The 25,551-nt window shown below is 46.7% G+C and overlaps 1 protein-coding gene across 1 annotated transcript in view; it reads right to left on the bottom strand.

Annotated features, from left to right (window-relative positions):
* The window catches only part of BEND5 (BEN domain containing 5), an 800,567-nt gene that overhangs the window by 110,112 nt on the left and 664,904 nt on the right, over window positions 1-25,551 (bottom strand). Inside the window, exon 5 of the mRNA XM_054720869.1 lies at window positions 2,749-2,788. Within this exon, the coding sequence (XP_054576844.1) occupies window positions 2,749-2,788 (40 nt within the window). The remainder of the gene's footprint in view (window positions 1-2,748; window positions 2,789-25,551) is intronic.

Below are 25,551 nucleotides of genomic sequence, written 5' to 3'. Positions count from 1 at the left end.
CTCCACCGTGCTGCCTTGGGACTCTGACCTGCCACACCGCGAGACCCATCGATGCACCTCTTGGTGAGTCGGTCGTTGGTTGTTAAGGCGTTATGGCGTTATGGCCACAGGCCTTTTATAATATAGATAGGTTTGAAAATGCATAAACTCAGTAATTCCTCTCCTAGCTATATGACCTAGAGAAATTCTCATACTTATGCACAAATGGAGATGCACAAAAATGCTTAATAGCATTGCTTGCACTTGCAAAATAACTGGAAATATTCAAATTTTCTGTAAAAGAACATCAATTTTATAATTGGATACATAAGTGTGAAGAAACACTGAACTCATTACAGTGGTTACCTATAGGGTGAGGGAGAGAGATGGGGTCAGGTATTCATAGAGAAAAGTCTCAACCAGATTTACACATTTAAAAAAATAGGAGACCCATTGGCATAAAAGGCACAATGTTGATATGATAAAGCCAAGGTGTTGGGGGAGAGGGGCAGTAAATGGCTGTTCATTATCTCTCTACTCTTTTCTGTATGTATGAGATTATTCACAATAGAGAAAATAAGAGTATAAAGAAGATAACATAGATTTAAAAGGCTTCCAAATTCCCCACCAGCAGTTTCAAGGACTCGGACTATGAGGAATGGCAGTATCAGACTGCAGTTCTGTGTTGAGGAGGGACTAGGAGGAGTGCAGACAAGCCAGGACCTCCCACTGCAGCCCCAGAGGTAGGAGGCCCACTGCTGGCTGCTGCAGCTTCAGGTGGGGGGACAGGGGATGACTTTAACAGAGACAGCTAATAACAACAGAGGAAGGTGCTTCTCGCATGGACTAGAGTTGTCCAGATAATACAAGACGCTTCCTAACCTTTCCGAGTCATGGTGCACACAGATCCTATTTGTCTGGCATGCTGGAGTAAGCCTACCTGCCACTCTGGGGCTCCAGCTGCCTTAGGTCCTACTGGTGCCTAAGAGAGCTGAGTGGAGCAATGTGTCCAGGTGTATATCCCACATCAAACAAGTCTAGCCTACTTACAGTAGACCAGTGTGCCGTGACACACATCTTTTCTCATCTAAAAGTGGAGAAAATTATAGTCTGTTCTAAATCAGTAGCATTTAGCGTTTTGTAAGTCCATAGCTGCCTGAAAGTAGTGCACTGGGAGTCATGCTATTGCTTGAATCTGTGCACTAGCGGCTGGGAAGAGCTGGAGCTAGCGCAAAAGAAATGCAGTTAACAGGGCCTGAAACTTTTCTTGTAAAGCAACTGAAGACAGGTCCACAACCCTCTACAGTTTATATGTTGGCACCATAACAGGGTGTGGCTTAATAAGACTAGGAGGTGAAAGCAGGTGACCTGGGTCGGCACATGGAGTAGGACGAGACAGAGAGAACCAAACAGGATGGAACAAAGGTAGTCCCTCACCAGCAGCTCAGTGGGAGAAACTGGTAGGTCACACTATTGACTGAGCCACTCTAGTTACATTAGCTTATGATTTCCAATTTCTATCTATGTAATCATACTAGTATATATGTTAAACATAGCTCATCTTATGGATAGATTAAACATTATTCAAACGCATTCATCTTTGTTCTAAAGTCCCAAGTTCAAAAAGCTCTCTCTGGTGGAAATCCAGCAAGGTCCCTGAACTGGGTGGACCCAGCTTACATTGGCTGTCACCGTCTTAGATGTCAGTTACAGAGACCAGAGGAAGAAGAGCCTTCGTGCTGGGACAGAGCCTGCAGACGGCACTTTCTCAGTCTCCTTGGAGGAGAGCCAACTGGCCCCAGGATACAGCATAACAGGCTTGATGGAAGGCAGGGATGCCATGGAACAGGCCTACTGGTTACTAAAATACTGACATATCTCCATATTTATTGGTAATAAGCCACCCAGAGCCCGCTGACCCTGCCATACAGCCAACCACTCTGCAACACCAGCCCCTCTCTCAGGACCCCATCTCCCCAAAGACCAGTAAACCAAGTGTGAAGCCTAACACAGCAGGGGGTCACCAGGCTGTTAGATAATGTGATTATCACCAATGAATGAAGATGAATCACCACGGCTACTCTTGAATGCTCCTTCACCCTGCAGGCACCATCACCTCCTTGGATCCCGAGAGAGAACAGCATCTCTTGTTGGCCAGTTGCCTCTCAAACTAAACTAAAATCCCTTTCTGGCAAAACAAAATAGCTCCATCTCTCTCTAGGCTACATGCCAGGCTTAGGGGAAAGAAAGGGCCTTTCAATGCCATGGCCACAGCTTTATTGGAGAACTCGACCTTTCCTTATGAAGGTGTGAGAAGAGAGTCATCCTGACCCTCAGCACAGACCAAAGCTGGTCACTTCCCCAGAGTAATCCTTCTTCATGAGCCATCCTCCTTCCATCCCATGCCACCTACCAGGCACACCCCCAGTCCCCATGACTTCAAAACTTATTTCTCAGGAGGCCAGGACACTTCCTTGACACTTGAGTTCATCGAGTGATTTGAGAACCTGACCCTGGAATATGCAGCCACATCTGAGCATTAGCCCGGCCATCAGCAGAGTCAAGAGGAGGCAGCAAGAGCTGGGAGGGAGAAGAGGCGCAGCCTGTGGGACAGAGGGTGGAGGAGAAGGGGTGTTCGCGGCACGAAAGAATTTTGCTGTTGACTCGGGGAAACAGAGGAGGCAGGCAGGAGCTGCATTTGGATAGACAATCGGACATCACTCTGGGAGATAAGGGAAAAGCCAAAGCACAATGGCCACATCTACTCACCAGGGCTGGTTATTGTTAGGAGATCAAGCTGCCGCTGTTGCTGCAAAAGAAAACACACTGTGAGAGCACTGATTTGAGCCAGAGGCCGACTTGTGCTTAGCAGGTCAACAGGGTACATTGAGATAAATTGGTGCTCACTCATGATTCTGCAGAGACAAAGGGAACGGGAGGCTTCCTGCTTGTCCTTGGATGGTCAGAGCTAAGTGGGTCTTTGAGGTCTTGTGGTCAAACCTGTATTGTGCTTAGGGAAAAGCCACGGGCTCATTTGCCTGTGCTCACACCTGCTACGCTGGGTAAGTGGCTGACATCCTGGAGATTTTCTTTGTCTTGGGTCCTTACATCACTGTCAGTCTCCTGAAATGCCTTTCTAACCAAGATATTCCTCGGCTGCTTTACTTCTGGAATTTGCTCAGCAATGCTATGACCATTCCAATGATTGATGATCAAACTATTCCTTCTCTAAATGAATCCTCATGTCTTGGTACCACACAACATTCAAAGAAAGTAGTATTTGTTGGGCACACTAAGCCAGTTGGATGAGACTACATATGTTTGGAGGCAACTAGCGGGGGGGGGTACCCCAAGGGTTGAGGTGATTAACATTTCGGTAGGATTGCCCCTATCACAGCAAACTTGTGGGGAAACTGTTCTGGATTGGATGTCATAGGAACCTGAGGATGGAAAAGTGGGTATTGTGGTCGGGTGTGGGGCAATGGTGAGCAACTCTCTTAAAGACTTAAGTCCCAGTTGACCTCTTTCTTTTTTCTACATTTGATTTTACATAAATAGTACTAAAAAATCTGCATTTTTTTTTCTTAAAAGGGGCCCAAAAAAGCTCCACTTCGAGAACCATTGCCAGAGGCTACCCATTGCAAAAGCTTCTTCTGATTACCTGGTATTTCACCTAATGGATTCTTGGCCTTATTTCACCTTACCTGCATTTCCCTCTTTATCTCATCTCTCTCCAAGAATGGCATCCTGGAATTCTGCATAAGCTGCAGTTTATGAGTCCCAACTATAAGCCAGGCACAGAACCAGACACTTTGCTATGTCGTTTCCTTTTATACTCTTAGCAATCCTACAGAATTGGTAATGTACAGAGGAGGGACATGAGGTTCAGAGAGGAGAAATGATCTGTCCAAGACCACATCTTCATTAAATGGCAGGGCCAGAATTAGAATTCAGTCAGTCTAATCCTGGCTTGAAAGACCAAAATATGACAATGCACATAAATGACTATGATGATGCCAGGCATTTCATAGGTGCTCAAAAAAAAGACATATTTAATATTGATGCTGTTATTACTATATGGTTTATATAAGGGACCCTTGGTTTATATAAGCTACCTCTTCCATTTTCATAGAATTATGGAGGCTTAGAACTCAAAGGTCATTGAATCTGACCTGTTATCAGGACAGGAATCCCCTCCATAATGGCCCCAGTAGTTGTACAAACTGCTTCTGTTTCATCCCTTTTCTTGATGGGGAACTCACTACTTATCAGTCAGATAGCTCTACTCTAAGCTGAGTTGAAACCTGCTTTCTTATAACATCATTACTTTCCAGCTGCCTCATCCCATGACAACAGTTTGGACAGATGAAGAAGACCTGTGTTTCTTCTCTGCAGGCTAATTATTCCCAATTCCTTTGTCCTTTCTTCACAAGACCTGGCCTCCAATCTCCTCGCTCTTGTGGTCACCCTCCTCCTCCATTTAACCTTGACCTGTACTAGTCAGAACTTCTTCAAGACCACTCCACCCCTGCTTCTGTAACTTCTCCGCAGCCTAAACGCAGGTCTGTGTCCTTGCGTGGCCTTCTCAATTGCACATCCCTGTTTCCTGCCAGCTTATAACTCCTTCCAGTTGACATTTCCAAGCAAACAAAGCAATTCCAAGGTGCCATTGGCCCACATTGTGAGCATATATCTTCATGCTGAAATAAACACACCCATGGGCTAGAAGGAACGCCAGAGCCAGATCACTTCCTCCCCAAACAGAATTAGGCCAGCAGTACAAGCTGCCTTTGCCGAGGCCAGCTGTGTGGCCGGGCACTTTCCTCATGCATGTGGAAAGCACATAAAGTGTCCTTCTATTTTTCCACAGCTTGACTTTATGACTGTTGTTGGCAATGAAGATCTATTTATATGAAAAGTGTCTATTTCCTAATTAAGAGCTATATCTGAAGGGTGACTCTGTGTCCAGGGTCCAGCAGGGGAAAATGGAAGAACACCTGACAGGAGGCAGACATACCTGGACATACCTCTGTGTGGCTTTGGATAACTTACTCTATGCCTCTGGCCTCAAACTCTGAGATGAGTGAGGGAGACCGGTAAACCTTCCCTGATTCCAGTCAAAGGCAACCAGACACTGTGCTTGTGGGCTCCCTCTTCTGGTGCAGAGATTCCCTGAGAATCCCTGTAGCCAGGACATGAGGGGCTCAGAGAACAGTCCGACTTTAAAAGGGGCCACATTTTAAGCTTTCTTTTATGTTGCAATTTTCATACGTGTCTTCCTGTCTAGTTGAGGGGCATCTTAAGGCTCTGGAACATCTATTTTACAGTCCATAGGGGAGCCCTCAGTAAATATTTACTTAAACTCAACTAAGCCATTCCTGAAATCCACTTTATCCTCTCAAACCCCCAAGCCTTTGCTCAGGCTGGCTCCCAGCCCAGCTTAATCGCTCACGATCTTTGTGGAGGTCCCTCTTACTTCTCAAGACCTCCAGGAGGCCATCTCTGCACACCAAACCGAACCCACATTTCTCCCTTCCTCAGAGCAGAACGAATACTTCGCTTTGTTCTTCCAAAGCATCTTTTAAAACATACCTTTTGTAGCATGCTCTATCTTAATTGACTGCCTCCTTCTGTTTCTCACAAGGTTCTTACTCAAAGACAAGACTATGTCCTTTCAACTGAATGTCTCCCGTGCCAGCACAAAGGCCTGGAGAAATGTTTGATTTCTAAATCAAATGACTAGACTACTCCTGTTAGGCAGGAATTAATGAGCGTGGAAAGTAAGCATGCTCCTTCCTCGCCAGGACTTTTGCTGGGCCTTTGGGGGTCTTGCCTTTACGATTTTGCTCTCATCGTCTCTGGAGCTGGCAGTGCTGCCTATCTACCTCCTCTGGGAGACCTTCTTCTTTGACTCCCTCCATCCACAGGATGGCTGTCTCTTCTTGACTCCCACAGCTCCTCCTCCTGTCTGTGCCACTTGTCCTGTGGTGATGAATCAGGTCTGGTCACAAGCTCATTTAACCTACAGTTCCCTGACATATGTGTGCACCACCTAGTGGCTCAAGCAGATAAGTGTAGGCTATTGTTTTAACCTGTAGCTCTTATTAGTTAGATGGAGTTGCAAAATCTGCATGCTATATATGCAGAAGAAAAAGTGTATGTTCGAGAACCACTGTGTAACAATTGTTACCTAAAAAACTGGGATATCCAAGTAATTTCTTTAAAGTTCTTAAAAAATGAAAGGAATAAAATGAATGGGAAAATTTTCACTACTAGTCTACCTAGTATGATCATTTGAGATTGCCAATGGAAACTCTATGACATTTGCAAAAATAGGGCACATGATTTGTGGAATTTTATCAATAATGTACAATCAGCTTTATATAGAGGATGCATATTAGATGTAAATAATTACCAACTTGTTATAATCAGCTACCAACTGAGAGATAAGGGTCTTTTATATGGAGATACAGTATCAAACTGCCTAGAGGTAAAATATGCAATGTAAGATGGAGGAGACGAAGTCGGTGATCTAGGAGGTTCGGCAGCTGACAGGGCCTGGGGGGAATGAGAGCTGAGCAGGTGAACCACTAGGTGACCAAAAGCTACAGTATAAGGAAGGCAGGGCCTTCACATGTGTTATAGCATGTGTACACGTGGTATGTGTTTTGAGGAGTGGGGCATTCCTCCTCAAGTGAAGGAACGCCACACCTAGACAGAAATATGGCAATGTGGTATTCCATGGACTCTTGGAGGAGGGTGGGTATGCCAGGGTGGGCCAGTTAGGCGTTGATGTGGGACCTCCTGGCTGTGTATGAGCCCTGCACCCAGCCTTCCCTGGTAGGAGTGGCGCCCCATGGACATTATGAAGAAACCCCTTTCGGTGCTTGAGCACCATAGGATGAATGCTCCCTAGTGACTCCATACAGACCATAGAGGGTTGGGTGTTCCAAGGCCAACAGGAGCAATCTCTTAATTTGATGCCAGCTGGGAAGGCCAGAGCATCTACAGTGGATGCTTGAGGAACTATCTGCCAGCATCCTTGCTCCAAGAGTCTTTCATCTTCCCCCATGCATCCAGTGGAAGCTCTTTCATTAATATAATGTCACCGACCTCTGGCCCAAGAATAAAAGTACTGAAAGGTGAGCCAATTAGAAACCTCATCCACGAATTCCAGATTTTTTATGGGTTCAATTTATTCTCAATGAAAACTATTATTGTTGTCCTAAGTTAAATAACCTATCTTTAAACTTTTTATAATTATGAAAACAAATATGCTTACTTTTGTCATTTTCCAAATTTTTAGAAAAGTTAGAAAGTAAAAATTAATGAAATCCCACTACTAAAAGAGAACCATAGTTAGCATTTTGGTGTATTTTCTTGTCATCTTTCTTGCTTGTGTATATTTAATCAGATCATAGTTATATATAAAAAATGAAGTATGTTTTAATCTTACGCAACGTTATGTTTTTGTGTTGGTTTTTTTGTCCCAGGCCATGTCTTTGTTTTGAAGTATAAGGGTGTAAGTCACATTTATTTACTGTCATAACTGATATGTTTGCTCTCACTGCTGTGATTTTGTTTCTAGTCCCTTTTTTCAAGGAAGGTGGCATTAATCAGCAAGACATCAGTAGGGTACCATTTGGCTCTTTCATCACAAGGAGGCAGTTTGAAAGGCCCAGCTACTGCAGCCTAGTGATGTAGACAAAGGCATGTGAATCTGGGGAAATCTCTTCCCTAGAAGATACTCTTCTTCATCCACGAATCCCTCTGACTGCAGTTACAGAAAGCATTTTGTAGAAAGAGCTCCAGACTCAAAATCAGAAAGATGAAGGGGTGACTCCTGATTCTGTCACCTCTGAGCTGTGTCATCGTAGGCAGGTTACCTAGGCTACCTGGCAATTAGGTACTCCATCCATAAGAGGAGCACAGACCAACTCCAGGAGCCTAACAGGAAAGAGAAGCTGAGAGAAAGGGTAAGAACTGTTCTGAACAGGAGTCAACAGACAAAGTGGGAGCACACTGGTTGAGAGCTGGGATTTCTGAGTGCAGGCTTCAGCTCCACCCTGCCTCCGGCTGAGACTTTGGGCTTCTCACCACCTGGCATCTAGCATTTTACAGCAGCATCTTAACTGGTCTCCCTGTTTCTACTCCTACCTCCTCCAGTTCATCCACATCACAGCTGGAGTGAGATTTCTAGAATGCACATCTAAAAACTCTTCAGGGCTTCTACAGAACCAAGTCTGAATCTTCGCTACTTTCAGGACCTCCGCGACCGCCTCCTATCTCCTCTTCTCTGACTCCAAGCTCTAGCCATGCCGATCCATTTCCTGTTCCCACGTTGCTGTGCTCTCACCTCCAGGCCTTTGCACACACACTCTGTTCCCTCTTCTGAGCACAACATTGCTGCCACCACCTACTTCACCTATTTGTTATTCAGTTATCAACTCACATGCCACCTCTTCTGTAAAGTCTTTCTTGGTCTGCCAGGGCTGGGCTGGATCTTGTCCTTATCCCCTGACCATCTCATCAGAGCACCATCGCATTGCAGTTCCCTGGCCTGTTCACTCCCCACCCTCTCCTCTGGCTTTGTGAGCTCCCTGAGGGCAGAGGCTGTGCCATCACTGCTTCCTCAAGGACTGGCCCGGTGCCTGATCAATATGTGGTGTTCAATGAAGATCTGCTTACCACCTGCTACCAAGGTGACAACTAGACTGAACTGGTCATAGGAAGAGGTCTTTCATATATCCCCCCTCCCACCACACACACACACACACACATACACACACACACACACACACACACACACACACACACACACACACCATAATTTTTCATAAAACCCTTTCTGTTTCTGCCTTAGGGACCTAAGGACTGGGCCACAGAGAATTTGGCTTTGGCCTTCTTCATCCGGAGGGTAATTAGGAGGCTATGGTTAAAAACGGACTTTTCATTTTGGTCACGAACTGCATCGCAATTACTGCTCAGAATAAGAAGGAGGCGTGGTGTTCTGGGAGCTTCAGGGCTGTTTGATGTGTTGGGTTCTGCGTGGTAGGAGAGAATAGTCACTGATTACGTGTTCTGTTTGGCTTTCTGCGCTCCACGCAGGATCGCTATTTGGGGAGAAGTCAGCCTTTCATGGCACAGAGTGGAGACGATTTAAACAGGAGCACCCGTCATCTCTGTGCCTTCTCCTGTCCCGGCGGAAGCCTGAGGATCAGCACCCTCCGGAACAGGGGTCACAGGGGCTCAGCCCCTTACTTTTCCTGCAATTCCTCCTCCTCCCCCAGCCATTCTCATTCTCTCCACATCTAGGGATCTCATGCCCTGCCCTACCCCAAGCATAGCTGGTTCCTTAGAAAATATTTCAGGTGGTGCTGGCCCCCTCTGAACTCACTACTTCTGATCTCTCACTCCCATCTAGCCTCCTCACTGGCTGCAGGAGTGATCATTCTAAAATTAAATTCGCTTCTTTCTTTAGAATAATTTACTGATCCCCATTGACTTTCTGATAAAGACTCGAATTCTTAGCTTGATATTCCAGGAGGGTGTGATATTCCACGAGTTTTATGCGCTATTTTAAAAAGCAGTTTGTATAGATTAAAATAACCTCGTATTTAGAGAATAAACAAGTTACCTTTATTTTCAGAACCAAACTTTTGCCAGTTAAGGTGGCCTGACACGTTGGTCAGTGCCACGTGCAGAAGATGGACCCTCTCCTGGCAGCGGGGAGCAGTGGGGAGAAGCAGGGACAGCTGTCACTTCTGTGAGGACGCGAGCAGGGAGCATGCACATTTGGAAAGCACCGTCTCAAGGCACTGAGCTCATGCCCACGCCCCACTGAAACGGGACAGGGCCTCTGTGTGCAGATGGTAAAGCACACCACCTTATGCTCACTGACCTGCCACCCACCCTCGACATGGCCCCTTCTCCTCATGCCAAACAACTGCTGTGCTACCACAGACAGCACTGTGCTTCCCCTCTCAGACTCCTCGCTTATTTCTTTGTAATTCAGCGAGTATCAGTGGAGCATCTACTCTGCACCTGGCACGCTGCTGAGGGCAGGGAAAGACACAGAGACGTAGCTAAAGGGAAGTGGAGAAGACACACACAGCAAGCAAATCATCGCACTACACTAATCAGTTTAAGCTATGGTACGTGCTCCCAAGAAAAATGTGGGTGAAGGGACTATGACCAGAGTTCAAAATACCCCTCAGGCCTCATCTGGCCCACCGGCTAATGCCTGGATGCCACCTCTAAGCACTCCCAACTCCACCACCTTCTAGGGGAACCTGAGCAGCGGCTGAGGCTCAGCCTCCCTGTTGGGTACCTACTCCCACCTGGATAACAGAAAATGTATTAGCCTTTTATGCAGGGAGAGAGTGAACATCACTCAAGGGTGAAATAGGGATTCAATTCTATGGGAAGCCGATTGGAGCAGACAGACAAAAACTGGGGCTGCACATGTGATATTGTGTCAATGTGTTTCCCTGGGAAGCTCCTCCTGTAGCTTCCTGATCCTGGCAAAGCCGGGCCGGCAAGTGGCTTTCTCCCTGGTCACTTAAAGGAGCCCTCAGCTCATCCCTGGGAGCCAGCCGAAAGCAGGGCAAGTGGAGATGGAGGAGCCTTGGGAACCGCAAGCGCATTCTGGAAGCAGGGTGGACAGCAGCAGTGGCCACAGCAGCTGCCATTCGCTGAGCACCCCCCGTGAGCCAATCCTACAACCTTGGAGGCGGGCCTTGCTACCCCTTTTTACAGATGAAGCTCAGGGCCAAGAGGTCAGGCTACTTGCCCAAGGTCACAGCTGCTAAGTGGAAAACACTAGACTGAAGCCCATGCTTTGGGGCGGAAGCCTGTGCTCAGTTAGCTGTGAGCAGCGAGTGGGGAGCCGTGAGGGAGCGACCCAGGCTGCAGTGGGAGCCGCCTGGTGACACGGCCCGGTTGGCACAGCCTCTGCACACCCGGCAGCAGCAGTAGCTACAATTTCAGGGTGACCTTCCCCACGTTTCCCTCGCGGTGCCCACAGTTTGAAACGCCATGTTTACCTGTGTTTATGTTTGATTAGTGCCATTCCCATTATAGTCTAAGCTCCGCTGGCTGGGTGGACTCTGCCCAACTCTGTGCCCACAGGCTGCATATGGAAGGTTAGCTCAGGTTTTTAGAGGGCTGGTAAACAGCTGCAACCCTCACTCCTGCTGGAGAGAAATGACATGCCATGAAACCCCAGCAGATGGGGGGCTCGTGTTGGGGGTCGGGCCCTCCCCCAGCTCTGGAGGAAAGACTTGTGGGTGCATCAAAGAACAGCAGGGGAGGCTGTTAGTCACAAGGGAAGACTGCCTGCCAGGATAGACTGCTGCTTCCTCACCCTCCGCCCCAGTGATGCCAGCCATGCGGGGACCTTCAAGAACGGACATGGCATCTAAGTGACGTGCAGCTCGAGGCTGGAGAGAACCCATAGGTGTCTGACAGATGGTCTCCACCCACCATCTAAGTGACCTAATCATATCCCACACTATACTTAGGTGTGGACATATTAGCCTTTCTTTTCTCCCCATGTGTACCTCTCCTCTCTCCATGTACTGCCCCCTAACTCTGCCTCCCCCGTGCCCCAAGGTCGGGAGCTGAATATTTTTCACTTCTCTGTACTCTCCCTCTCCCTGATCTCTAAAAGGACAGCAAGAAGTTTGTTGCAAATGTGATGTTTTGGCTTGTCATGAGTGCAAGGGACATGATGATCAATTCTCTTGTTTAATATGTTTGATTAAGTCACAACGCTTCTTTTATAGAATCAAACTATAGAGTTTAAAGGTATGCCTTTTAGGCCTTCAATTTATACTTTAAAACTGTGATTACTCTTCATCCTTAAGGTCACCAAAAGCCAGCCCCAGTGAGTGAGGCCATCCTATAGCCTCCTAGACATCATCCAGCCCAGTGGTCGGCAAACTCATTAGTCAACAGAGCGGCAAACCGCAGCTTGCGAACCGCAGTTTGCCGACCACTGATCTAGCCCAACAACTTTACTTCAAAGAAAAGTGAGCCGAGTCCAGAGGGAAGGGAGCTACTCAGAGTCACCTGCCACATTGTTCTGCAATGTTTGCCCACATGCCTCCTTCAATTAGAGTGGAAAGAAGGCATTTATGTCTCTATCTAGTGCCTAGGAAACATAGATGCCTAACCATGGCTGGTGTGGCTCGGTTGGTTGGGCATTGTCCCATGCACTGAAAGTTGGTTTGATTCCCAGTCGGGGTGGGGCACATGCCCTGCTTGCAGGCTCCATCCCTGGTAGGGGGCATATGATTGATGTTGCACTCTCACATCCATGTTTCTCTCTCTTTCTCCCTCTCTCTTCCTCTCTAAAAAAATCAATAGAAAGTCTTTAAACATTAAAAAAAACAACAACACAGAGATGCCTAGGAAAAAAATGTTTAAAAAAAGCAAGGGAGTGGGGTGGTGAGTGAAGGGAGAGGAGGAACATAGCCAGGAATTTGTTCAGAGTTCCACTGTCTTGTTGCTTATTTGGCTGGTTTTAACTGAGGAGGTACCAGGAAGACTTCCTTTAAGAGATGGTCATTGAAATGGCTCCTAAAGGATGGGACTATTTTACCTTTCCCTGAGAAAGTGGGGCCAACTTGCAAGGCAGAATAGAAGGACAGGGACCTGCGTTGGCCATGAGGCCCGGCTGCCCTCTGTCTCCGGGAGCTAATGGGTCGATTTGTGCTTGACATTTGCTTCTTAAAACAGTCAGGGCGTCTCCCTGAAACATTGCTTTCCATTTGTTTATCTAAACATTTGATTATTTTACATATAGCACTAAGTCCAAAAAGGAATTTGAAGGAGCTTACAATAAAAGAATGCAACAAAATAAAAACCATGTAACTAAAGACAAGGAGAAAAAGAAAAATAGGAATAGGGGGAATTAGATGATTCGAGGTGTAAGGCCATCACTCACCATGAATACCCTAAGGTACTCTGCCCACTTGCTAGAGGTGGGGCACAACGCTGGCTCTCAGCTTTTAGCAATCTAAGCACAGAGGACAACTCAGTTACAAGCGACCCAGGGTCCTCAGAGAAAAAACAATAACACACAAACAAAAACACTTGCCTCAGGGAATCCCAGCCTTTCCTGAGCTGAGGTCTGAGGGGAATCTCTTCTCAGGGTCCTGGGGAAGGGTATGCTGAGGCCTGGCGGGAGATAGGAGCTGGCCGGGACATGCTGTGTCGAACAGCAGAGCTGTGTTTGGAACCAGCAGACCTGACTCCCATGCGGCTCGTGGATAAGGCGTATGGAGCACAGAGATGAAATGTGGGGTCATGAGAGCACTGGGCCAGAATGAGAAGCCATGGGTCTGGGCCAAGGACGAGAGCCAAGGACAATGATCACTGATCCTGGCTTGCACACTACCGTGGGTAATGCTCCTGAACACATTCTTAACCTCCCTCACGTCCACATTTCTAAAATGGGGATGCAAGAGACTTTAAACAGGAATATCATTTTACTCAGAATTTTTATGTTACAACAAACATTCCTGCGTTATGGGATAATAATAAATCCACACCTTTTAAAAAGATAATATATAAATCTCAATAAAACAGTGAAGTTTTCAGATTTTTTTGAGAGTACCCAGGTACCTACTGAGTTGGGAGAATTTGGAGGTTCTCATCTCTGAAAAGATCCCATCACATCATACTCAAGTAAGTGCTCAATAAAGTCTCCCTGCCTCTCTCCCCTCCCCCATTCCTCAGATTCAGCAAGTATGCAGAGTTCACAGCAGCTCCTCACAAAACTGCGGCAAGAACTGAGTGGAATAATGGATCAGAAACACGTAGAAGCCAGAAGCTGTGTGTCCTGGCCCCAGCTTTCCCACTCACTTGCCGTATGAGCCAATAATTCACCGTCTCTGAACCTGTCTCCACCACATACTGGTTAAACGACCACGGGCAAGTCAGTTAAATGCTATGAAATGTGTTTAGCAACCCACCTACTGGTAAAGCATTTACTAGTAGCTTAGTGGTTGGCATATAACCTCTGGGTAAATGGCACATAGTCTGTTAACACTTTTATTTTTAATTCCAAGATTCCTTGGTTGGGAAGCTTTTCTTCCTGTTTCTCTATATACGGCTTCTCCCTTACACCATCCCCCGAACCCCCCGCCCCAAAGCCTCTCTTCTCCCAGGCTGGGTTAGGCGCCTCCTTATGGCCCCTCAGCACCTTGTGCTACCCTTGGCCACTGATGTTATCATGTGGGTTGCAGTGATCTGTGAGTTACCCACTGTAAGCTCTGTGGGCAAGGAGGCTGTGTGAATCAGGTGTCTCCAGCTCCCGCCACCGCACTTGGCACGGAGCAGGCCCTCAGTCATGTTTGCTGAACTGCACGAAACTGTGGAGTTCCTGTGGAAAATATCGTGACATTCAGAATAAAACTCCGGCACTGAAAGTGAGGCAACATTAATCTGTGTTCCTGCCCAGCGAGTGTAATGCCTCCGCACAATGTCAGAGTTATATATACGGCAGGAAGTAAAAGTGCCAGGCCATGGAAGTCTACTTTCCGCGTTTGATAGGCTCTCCATGACTTTCCATAAAAAAGTTGCCAGCTTGATTGTGGGGAAAGAATCCAGATCTAATTGTTCTTTGTAAGCCTGGGACAGAAGGTATTGTTGCTTGAAAAATGGAACTGTCTAAATTAATTTTCCTGAAACAAACATCTTTGCCAAATAAAAGCAATGCATAATAGCAACCCATAATTAAAAGTAAAATGATACCTTTTGTTACGTGGGGAAAGCAAATGTGTTCACCACAAAAAAAGAGACCAAAATGTTATTTTCTTGGAACTCCAGGGACACATCTTGAAGTCTTCTGAGAGGGACGTGTGCGAGTGTGTGTGTGTTTCGAGTGGGGTGGGGGAGATGTCTCTTTTTCCCCTTTCTTTTGCTTTTGAAAAACAAACCATTCATCTCTGATTTCTAAACAATGCAGCCAGAATATTCTTATATCCCATTCGACTTCTAACAGACAAGAATTGGGAAGGTGAGGGAAAGCAACATTTACTGAAAGGCCCTTATTTTCCCTTGACTAACTTTCCTAACCTATTTTTAATTTATTTCAATTTACATATACACACACATATACAAAACTGGTAAATCCTCTCTGGGAAAGAGTGAAGATGTTAAAAACTTCAATTGAACATCTACTCTGCAACAAATGCTTTATTTATATTTATTCATTTTATCTTCAGAACACTTTCATCTTGCAGGTATTTAACCCCATTTTAGAGATGAGGAAACTGATGCTCACAGAGGTTAAGTAAATTGCCGCAAGTCACACAGCAAGTAAGTGATGGAGCTGAGATTTACTAGTAAACTGAGTCCATGACCATGAAGCCCTGTCCTTAAAAATACTCTTTCCATAGTATTAAATGATTTAAAATAAAGAGGAAAAACACACAAAAAAAGCTCAGCATTTTCACAGCCATTCTAATTTTTTCCATGATGTTTTCTAGTTCTATGTATGAATGTTTGTCATGCAAACCTAATAATTATATATATGAACAAAGATGTAGCAATGGCATGAATATGGCTTTGCTACTTTCTGCATTGTTATTTCTAGGTTACATTATATTGTAAGAAGTTTTCAATAGTATTGCATCATCATTGTAAACGTTATTTTAATGAGTTCATAATGTTCCATTTAGTGAAAGTACATAGTTTACTTAAATACAGGGCATTTGGGCAATTATTATTTTGTTATTATAAATGACATTACAATAAACATCTTCCTGAATACAATTTTGTCCTTCATTTGGATTAGATTATTTCTCTGGGATGAATACCCAAGAGTGGAATTACTGGGTCAGAAAGTATGTACCTTTTTATTACTCATGATACATATTGCCAAATTGCTTTCTAGTGGGATCATTCCAATTTATACTCCCATGAACAGTGTGTGAAATAAAGATTTTACTGTAGCCTTGCCAGCATGGGGGATTATAACTTTTAAAATATTTTTTTAATTAATGTAATAGTTATCATATGGTATCTGACCATTATTTTAATTGTCTTTTTTTTAAGTTGATCCAGTGGGTTTTAATTTTTTTTTTTCATTATCTGGTTTACTTATTGTATTTCCTACACTGAGAACTGATTTTTCACATTTATCTGTCCAGCATTAAGATTTTAGCTCTATTTTATTTTAAACTCTCAGGAGATAATCACCTCTCTTGTTCTTGGTTCACTACCTTTGGTGGCACTGGAAATACCCAATTTAGCACCACATAAGATGCTCACCCTATATAAAAAAGGGCATTAAAAAAATCCTCCCCTGAGGATATGTTTTTATTGATTTTAGAGAGAGAGGAAGGGAGAGAGAGAGAGAAACATTTATCTGTTGCCTCCTGTACATGCCCCAACTGTGGATTGAACCCGCAACCTAGGTATGTGCCCAGACCAGGAACCGAGCTTGCTACCTTTTGGAAGGGACCAACTGAACCACTCAGCCAGGGCCAAGGTGCATTTTGAACATATCCCGTCAAAGATGGGTCCCGGTGAAACTTGGAAACATTGTTAGTATAGGCTCATGAGGATAAGGGATGCTCTGAGCTCTGCAATTCCCCTTTACCCCCCTCTAAGGACTGGTGATGCCACTTCCCTCAGAGTGTGAGGAGCTCTGCAGGAGACCAACACCAACAGGGCCCCTGAACAAGCAGTGCGTCTTTTCCATGATCCCCCAAATTCTCACCTGCAAGACTCTGTAGAAGAGAATATTCTTTCTCCTTACCCCCAGGAAAGCCAGGTGGGTCTCCTGATTTCTGAAGACAGGAAGCCACGTGGTCCCGCCTCGCCTGACGGAGGAGCTCCCCCAGAGCCGGGCCTGAGGTTCCACACGTGGCCTAGGCCTACTGGTTTCAAGTACTTTTGTGTATTTTGTTTTCTGTTTTGCTATGCTTTGGAGATTTTTTTTTTTTTTTTGGAGAGGGGAGGGAAAACTGTTGTCTTCTGTGGGTATGTTTCCTTGTGAGAATTTGAGGGAAAGGCTTGTTTTAGGTGTTCAGGACCCTGAGCAGTAAGCCACCTGCTCCCTATCTATGAATGTCATTGGGTTCCTCATTCTGATGCTTCCAGAGGACAGCAGCTACTCCGTCAGCCATAGATGCCCATGGCTTGGCATGTACTGCACACACAGCTCTGTGCTGAGCCCTGGAGCAGACTGGGAAGTGGGCCCAGAGAAACACTGACCTGGGCCAGGCATTCTGCTCACAGTGGCCCTTGTAGGCCCCACACCATTATGAGGTATATTTCATAAATCCATTTTATAGGTGAAGAAACTGAGGTTCAAAATAATAAAGGGAATTATCTATGATCATGCAGTTATGAGTTGGTCTCCCTGCCTCTGGTTTCACTGCCCTCAATCCATTCTTGACCCTGTAACCAGAGTGAAATGTCAAAAATGCAAGTCTGCCCAGCCAAGCGTGGCTCAGTGGTTGAGAGTCGAGCCATGACTCAGGAGGTCACGGTTCAAGTCCCCGTCAGGGCACTTGCCCAGGTTCCAGGCTAGATCCTCAGTGCGGGGCATGCAGGAGGCAGCTTATCTATGATTCTCTCTCATCATTGATTGTTTCTGCCTCCATCTCCCTTCCTCTCACTGATATCAATAAAAACATATTTTTAAAAAATGCAAGTCTGACATGCCGCTCCCCTCTTTACAATTCCCCCTTGACAAAATAATAATACCTACACTACCTGACGTGACCACTGCCCACATGGCCTCTGTAGTCTCTGTGCTTGCCACCACTCCCCTCCTACTCCAGACTTCAGCCAACATATGCTGCTCCCTCACCACAGCTTCCTGTCTTGATCTCTCCTCAGTTAGCTACTTCCCACTCCTTTCTCAAACCTCAGCTGATAGGTTACTTCCGTCATTAAGCTTTATCTGACCTCCCAGATTGGTTGAGATGCCACTCTCCTGTGCTTGTACCCCCACCCCTCATCACAGCACTTTAGCTACCATCCCACAATTGTCTGTTTGTTTTGTCACTCAACTGTGAGTTCCTTGCAGCCCTAGCATTTAATCACAGTGCCTATCACAAAGTAGATGCCTGCTACAGACTGAATGGTTGTGTTTCCTGCCCCCCCACCCCAATTCATATGTTGAAAACTAAATCCCAATGTGATGATATTTGGGTGTGGGGCCTTCGGGAGGTGATTGGGTCATGAGGGTGAACCCTAATTAATAGGATTAGTGCTCTTGTAAAAGAGACTCCAGAGAGACCTCCCAGCTTCTACCATGCGAGGGCACAGCAAGAAGATGACCCTCTGGGAACCAGAAAGCAGGCTCTCACCAGATACTGGACCTGCCAGGGTCCTGATTTTGGACTTGCAGCCTCCAGAGCTGTGATAAAACAGAACTCTCTATTATTTATTCCACCAGTCACCCAATGAATGCTAAACAGGAACATCAGCACCTCGGAGTAGCTACAGAAAAGAACAATGAGAAAGCCCCTGACCTCTTGGATTGTAATCTGTTTGCTAACTCTGTAGTCTCTTCTCATTCTGCTCATTTCTTAATTTATCCAAGTGTCTTAATTTATCCAAGTGTCTTTATGGGGCATTGTCTTAGTCTGTTTTGGCTGCTATAACAAAAAAATCAGAGTTCTGATCACCAATAAACAAAGAGGAAGGCATTATTTGTCCATGACCAAGCTTTAGTTCTCTCAGCTATAGTCCCCCAGAGGGTGTCTGGCCCAGGCCACCCACCAGCACTCTGAGGAGGACCTAGTGCGGGCCTTGCAACCACCGCCTGGCTTGACTCCTGCTGTTCTGTCTGGCTTTCCAGCCGCTACCACCGAGCAAATGCCCATTACATGCCATTGGCTGCACTCAGTGCTTTACTTCTCTCACCTCAAATCTCTGGTGCTTGTTAACAAACCTGAAATGCAGGCACCATCCTTCTTATACAGGAGGGGAGACCGAAGCTTCGTGCATCTTAGTTACTCTTTCTAGGCAGCACGGTTAAAAAGTTCCAGCCTGGGGATCAGACCCAAGTCTCGCCGACTCCAGAGTCCATGCTCTCCTTAACACATCGCCCTGCCCTGCTTCGAACAGCTTCTCGCCATGAGCACACAGCAGGTGAACGAGAAAACCTAATGAATCAGGTGCATTCTTCTTTGGAAGCACCGCGGTTTCTCTGATTCAAACCTTTTCTTCCCTGAGCCAGCTCCTCTGTGTGGGCAGATGGCAGATGGTGACAATTGTCCACTGCTTCTCTGAATATCACATTTGTTTCCTATTCAAACACACATTTACAAAGATGTGTCTGTAGACATAGATGGAACACAGAATAGAGAATCTGCTTTTCTTCACCGGCCTGTTATGTCCCTAAATGTGTCAATATTTTTTCTCTGAAAGTGGAGCACTACACTGCGTCCCCTTTTGTCTCTGTTTCAATGGCTTTGTCATGACCAGCAAGCAAGATTCGGCAGCTGGCTCTCCAGAGAGAGCACTGCTCCCGCACTTCCATGAGCGGAAAGAAGAAAGAGCTCCTTGTGCTGAGATGGACGTATCAGTGGCTTTTCCCACCAGGTGTGTGTGTGTGTGTGTGTGTAGAAAGCGTGAAAGTGAGAAAGAAAGAGAAATAAAGCATGAGCAAGAAGGAGAACAGAGAGAGAGAGAGAGAGAGAGAGAGAGAGAGAGAGAGAGAGGGGGAGGCAAACAAGCAGGGGAAAGGAAGTGCAAATAAAGCCCAGCTCTCTGAGACTCATCGGAGGGAGCCCTGGCAGGCTCTTGGAGATCCTCTAGCTCAAGGTCAGCAAACTGCAAAACTGCAGCCTGCTAGCCTGCTGCTGTTGCTGCACATGCTACAGCTAAATATGGTATATGTGTGTGTGTGTGTGTGTGTGTGTGTGTGTATATATATATATATATATTTAAAATTTTTAATATATTTTATAGATTTTTTTACAGAGAGGAAGGGAGAGGGAGAGAGAGTTAGAAACATCGAAACATCGATGAGAGAGAAACATCAATCAGCACACCCCCCACTGGGAATGTGCCCACAACCAAGGTACATGCCCTTGACCGGAATCAAACCTGGGACCCTTGAGTCTGCAGGCCGATGCTCTATCCATTGACCCAACTGGTTAGGGCGGTTTATATATTTTTAAATAACAAAAATAAAAATAATACTTTGTGGTGGAAAAATTATATGAAATTCAATTTCAGTGTCCATAATATCCATAAGTAAAGTTTTATTGAAACAGTCACACTCATTCACTCACCTTCTGTCTATGTCTGCTTTTGTGCTACAAAGATGAAGCCGAGTAGTCGAGACAGAGATTGTTTGGTCTGCGAAGCCTGAAATATTTACTCTATTGCCCTTTACAGAAAAAGGCTGCCGGTTTCCTGATCTAGTGCAAACCCCAGACCCAACAGCCACCTGAAGGCAGAAGTTGCATGCATGTGACTCAAATCTGCATCTCTGGTGCCTAGTATAGGGTCTACCACCAAGACTGGCTACAATTTGGACGGCCCAGTGCAAGATGAAAATGCAGAGCCCCTCATTCAAAAAGCAGGATTTAAGTGTCATTAAAGGTGCTAAAATATAAAGCCCTTTCCTTTCTTCCGCTGTTTCTCCCTCAACCCATCATGGTATTTTTTTAATTTGCTATTTATTTTTGTGTTTCCTTGGGCATGAGGATGGTTGTGGGGTAAGTGAAGGCCATCATGGGTGACCTGGGGCTTCCCCTGAGACTGGACGTATAAGTGTACATAGCCCACTGGCTGATGGGAAATGCTCCCTTTCCTCCCCACCCCCCACCCAGCTGGGGGCAAGGAGGTAGAGACAGACATTTCCCGTTCCTATGAGCTGGATGCCCCAGTCCACAGCAGATGGCAACCCCCAAGGGCATTGCGACTCTCACACTGGGATAGGCGAGGTGCCGGATGCGGGTGGGGAAGAGGCTTGCCCCTACTGAGCAGTCTACTGAACATACCCTGGCACTGCTATCCTGGGAAGGGAAAGGTGGACTCAGCCCAGGGCTCCCAGAGCTGAAGGAATGCAGACCAGGAAGTGGGGAGGTGCGAGGCAGGACTGCGCAGGAGGTGGGAGGCAGGACTGCGCAGGAGGTGGGAGGCAGGAACCCAGGCTTCGAGCCCCTGGAGCATGCTTTATTGTATCATCAGATTTTGCTTATAAGATACAAATGCATACATAAAATTATGAGTTTTAAGATGGCAACCACGGAGCATGAAATCCCAAGTGCAGGATCCTTCTGGGTGTGGGCCTGTGCATGCCCAGGAGGCAGGCCCTGCCTGGCACCCACACGGCCTGCAGGACTGCTCTTGGTGAAGGCTCGCAGATGAGACAGTGCCGTGGCCATAAGCACCTGGATGCCCAGCTCTCCCACTTCCTAACTCAGAACTGGCATTTCCTCACTGCAAACTGGGTACCTCTTTAAGGCTTCGAGTGAGATATTAGGGAATGACAATGTTGAAGCGTGTTTGTTAGCATCCTCGGCAGCCCAGTCAGCCACAGGTGCTCACTGGCACTGCCACCTTAGCTCCCACTCTCACCCCCGGTTCCAGGGTATTCGGAGGCTTCAGGATGGCGAGGGAAACAGCCCATGCGCCGTTAGCTCCCATCAAGGTCAGCAGATAAGTGTGAGATGCCAGAGAGTTCTGTGGGTTCCTCTGGTGCAAGTCTACACAGGGCAGCACGGCGCACCCCTGGGGAGAAGGCCAAGGCCGCTGGTAGGGTGGGTGGAGAACAGGGAAGGGGCTTGGGGGTCCAGCCAGAGGCATCTGCCTGAGCAAAGGCTCGGGGATGGAATGGCGTGTATGCCCCTAGGGCAGTGATGGGGCAACCTTTTGAGCTTGGTGTGTCAAACTTCGCCAAAAAACTTGGGTAGTGTGTCACTTTGAGGAAAAAACATTATTTCGCAAATGTTTCATCCTCGGCATGCAGCCGCCTCAGCAGCCGCGTGTCATCAGAAATGGCTACGCGTGTCAGTGCTAACACGCGTGTCATAGGTTCGCCATCACTGCCCTAGGGAGTGGTGACGATTCCAGTGTGACTGGAACGTAGAGGACAGAGAGGGACGTGAGGGAGACGGGTCCGAAACTCATGAGTGCATAACAGTCTCTTCTGCCCTACTTAGGGGTGTGCATCTCACTCCTGTGCCAATGAAAGCCACAGAAGACTTCAGGGATGGAGAGAGACAATTTGCTAGTGCGTGCCCTTGGCCATGAGCAAACCTGCTCACAGGGAGTGAGAATGGCTCACGCTGCCTGTCCCCACCGGAGAGGCAGCACCAGACAGGGAGAGGGAAAGGCGGTCTGCAGCATCTACCAAGGACCGAATTTACATTAGGAGCTTTTATATCCGTGTTGCAACATCTCCTTTTACAGGTGGGAACCAAAGCTCAAAGAGATTAGGGGTCCCTCCGAAGACCACAGTGATGCAGTGTCCTGCCTTGGGTCTATCTAATACCCTAGTCCAAACCCTCCTGCTGCCCCACTCTGCTTTTCAAGAATCCCAAGCAGCCAGCCCAAGCTACCTATTTCCCATGGGATGAGCCATAGTCCCTGTGTAAGGCTCCTCCTGAATGTTCAAGGTAGAAGTGACCGTTCCTTTCATTTTGCTCCAGTTGGCCCTGATTATTATTATTGACATTGACCCCTGAGACCATGGGCACCTCAAGGGCCTCTCTCCTCTCTGCTCCCAGTGTTGGCACAGGGCCCCGCACAGAGTAGGTGATCAATCCCGGCTTTCAGAATGAGTGATCAAATTAAAGACCAGATTAACTCACTGATTAAAGACCTCCCTAATTCATCTTGGAGTCCATGACCCTCTGAACTGGAAGCCAAAGCCAAAAGCAACCCTTGCAGTTTTCAGGAGGAGGCATGCTGAGGCTAAGGGCTGTGTGGTGACGTACAGTTCTAGCATCAGAATGAAATTTACAGCAAATAGTGCCCATAAACACCACAAGCTACTCAGTTAGGCTAATTTATGTGTACACCAGGGCCATCCCAGCCCCCAAAGCCCAGAGCTCTTTACAATTCCAAAATGATTAAAAGCATCACACAAATCCATATTTTCCATTTTTATTAAAAGCAGTAAAGTGGGCAGTGCTTTCTGCATGTCAATGAGGAACCACTTCCAGACCAGGGAGAAAGAGTTCCTCAGACGGCCACAGCAGACTCCACACCCCACACTCCTGCCCTGGGCACCCTCTGTCTCCAGCTCCAGGCCCTCCTCTCCATCCAAGGAAGCTGTCCCACTTCCCACCACACCAGGGCCTGTCCCACCCAAGCCTGCTTCTGCCTAGACTCTTTTCAGCCAGAGGCATCTCCCCGCAGAAGATCTGCACAAACGTCCACTGTCCTAACAGCTCAGCCCGACACCTAAGGCCCCTCACAGGATGGTGCAGCCTGCCTCTCCAGCCACCAGCCTGCCTTTCGGACAGAGGTTGCCATGTGCTCAAAGCACCCAGGAGTTTCCCTCACTCTTCTACGCCTTTGCTCGTTGCACTTGCTGGTCTAGGGTGACTTTCCTTCCTTCCTCCAATTGGAAAATACCTATTTCTTCTCGATTCAGATCTAACTCAAGGTTCATCTTTCCTCTGAAGCATTGATGGACTCTCTAAGGCAGCAGTCGCCAACCGGTGGTCCATAAGGTCTGAAAGATTAGCGACTGCTGGTTTAAGGGAACCTTTGGAGCAGCAGTCACCAACTGGTGGTCCTCAGGCCACTGGTGGTCCATGAGGTCCGAAAGGTTGGCGACCGCTGCTCTAAGGCACTAGTCCATCTCAGGGCACCTGGCATGGGAGTGTGCATGCTCAGGTGTCTGTCTCCCCCATGTTCCTCTGAGCTCAAGCACAGAGCCTGGCACAGAGTAGATGCTTGTTGACCATTCAATACATGAATGATTTAATGAACTCTAACTTCCAACAGTGTGCCCCAACACAGACAACACTGAGCTGTAGAGAAACTTACTCATCGAAGCTGATGACCTTGCTTATTATTTCACTATGAAAGCATTCTGAAGGATATAAGAGCCCAAAGCCACATCCACGCACATGCTGGCACCTATACTCACATATCCTGCCTTTCCATGTTACTATGGAGCAACTGTCCCCACCCCTGTCTCAGGCCATGCCCTCAACTCTCTCACTTCCCCTCCAGATCCCTCCTTCTCAACTCCTCAAGGACATCACTCCAGCATTTTTTTGCCTATCTTTTCTGCATCACCAAATTTTTCTAGTTTATTAGATCATTCCAAACAGTACAAAACAGGTTATTTCTTCCATTAAAAAAAGGCCCAGGGTCCACTTTCCCATTTCATTTCTGCTTCGTTTTCCTCCTTTCCTTGAAACAACTGTCTGTACCACTGTCTCCTGATTCTTCATCACCTCTTCCCTCTTGAAGGCACTCCAGTGAGACTCTTGTTCCATCCCCTCCTCAGAAACTGCTCTTGCCAAGGTCTCCATGACCCTTGGTCCCGCATCAGACCTGAAAGGTCAGCAGCATCTGATCTCTCCTCCCTGGACCACTTTTTAAAAACTTGACTTTTGGGATACCACACTCTCCTCGCTTCCCCCTCCTACAACTCCTTTGCTGGTTCCTCTCTTCTCCCAGACTTTTTAGCCATGGGATGAGCCAGGGCTCAGTCTCTGGAACTCTTTTCTTCTCAAGTTACACTCACTTTGTAAATTATTTCCCTCAATTTAACAGATTCCAAAATGTACACTTCTAGCACTGACTTTTCCTTTAAACTCCAGACTCATATCTAACTGTACCTCCAGTATTTCCCTGTGAATGTTTAACAGGCATCTCAACTTTAACATTCTAAAACCAACCCCCTACTTCCCTTCTCCAAGTCTGTTCTACCCACAGTCTCTCCCTTCTCATTTAAGGAAACTCCGTAAGTCCATCCTTCCCAATGTTCAGGTAAAAAAAAAAAGTTGGCAATCTTTGATAATAGTCTTTCTCCCATGTCCCGTATCAAATGCCTCACCAACTCATGTAGGCTTTGTCCTTGGAATGTCCCAATTCCGACCACTTCTCACCACCTCTACCTGCCACCATCATTTTTCACCTGGATTATCGCAAAGACCTCTTAACTGGTGTTCCTGCCTCAACACTCACCACATACTTTAAGACTATTCTCAACACATTGTTTAAATTATGATAAAACAAGATAAATCGACTCAAACGCTTAATGGCTGCCATCCCACCACAGTAAAAGCCAAAGCAAGCATGTCAAACTCATGGCCAGCAGACCGCATGTCTCATTTAAATAAACCTGTTTTAAATCTAATGGTTCTATCGGCATCACACCTGACAGGTCAGCAACATTCGATCCCTCCTCCCTGGACCACTTTTTAAAAACTTGACTTTCAGGATGCCACACTCTCCTCACTTCCCCCTAGTTCAGTGGTCGGCAAACTGTGGCTTGCGAGCCACATGCGGCTCTTTGGCCCCTTGATTGTGGCTCTTCCACAAAATACCACGTGCAGGCGTGCACGTACAGTGTGACTGAAACTTCGTGGCCCATGCGCAGAAGTCAGTTTTCGGCTCTCAAAA

Source organism: Eptesicus fuscus, chromosome 9, assembly GCF_027574615.1.
Source record: "Eptesicus fuscus isolate TK198812 chromosome 9, DD_ASM_mEF_20220401, whole genome shotgun sequence".
NCBI lineage: Eukaryota > Metazoa > Chordata > Mammalia > Chiroptera > Vespertilionidae > Eptesicus > Eptesicus fuscus.
Note: the sequence above shows the minus strand (reverse complement) of the source record. Positions and strands in the feature narration are given on the sequence as shown.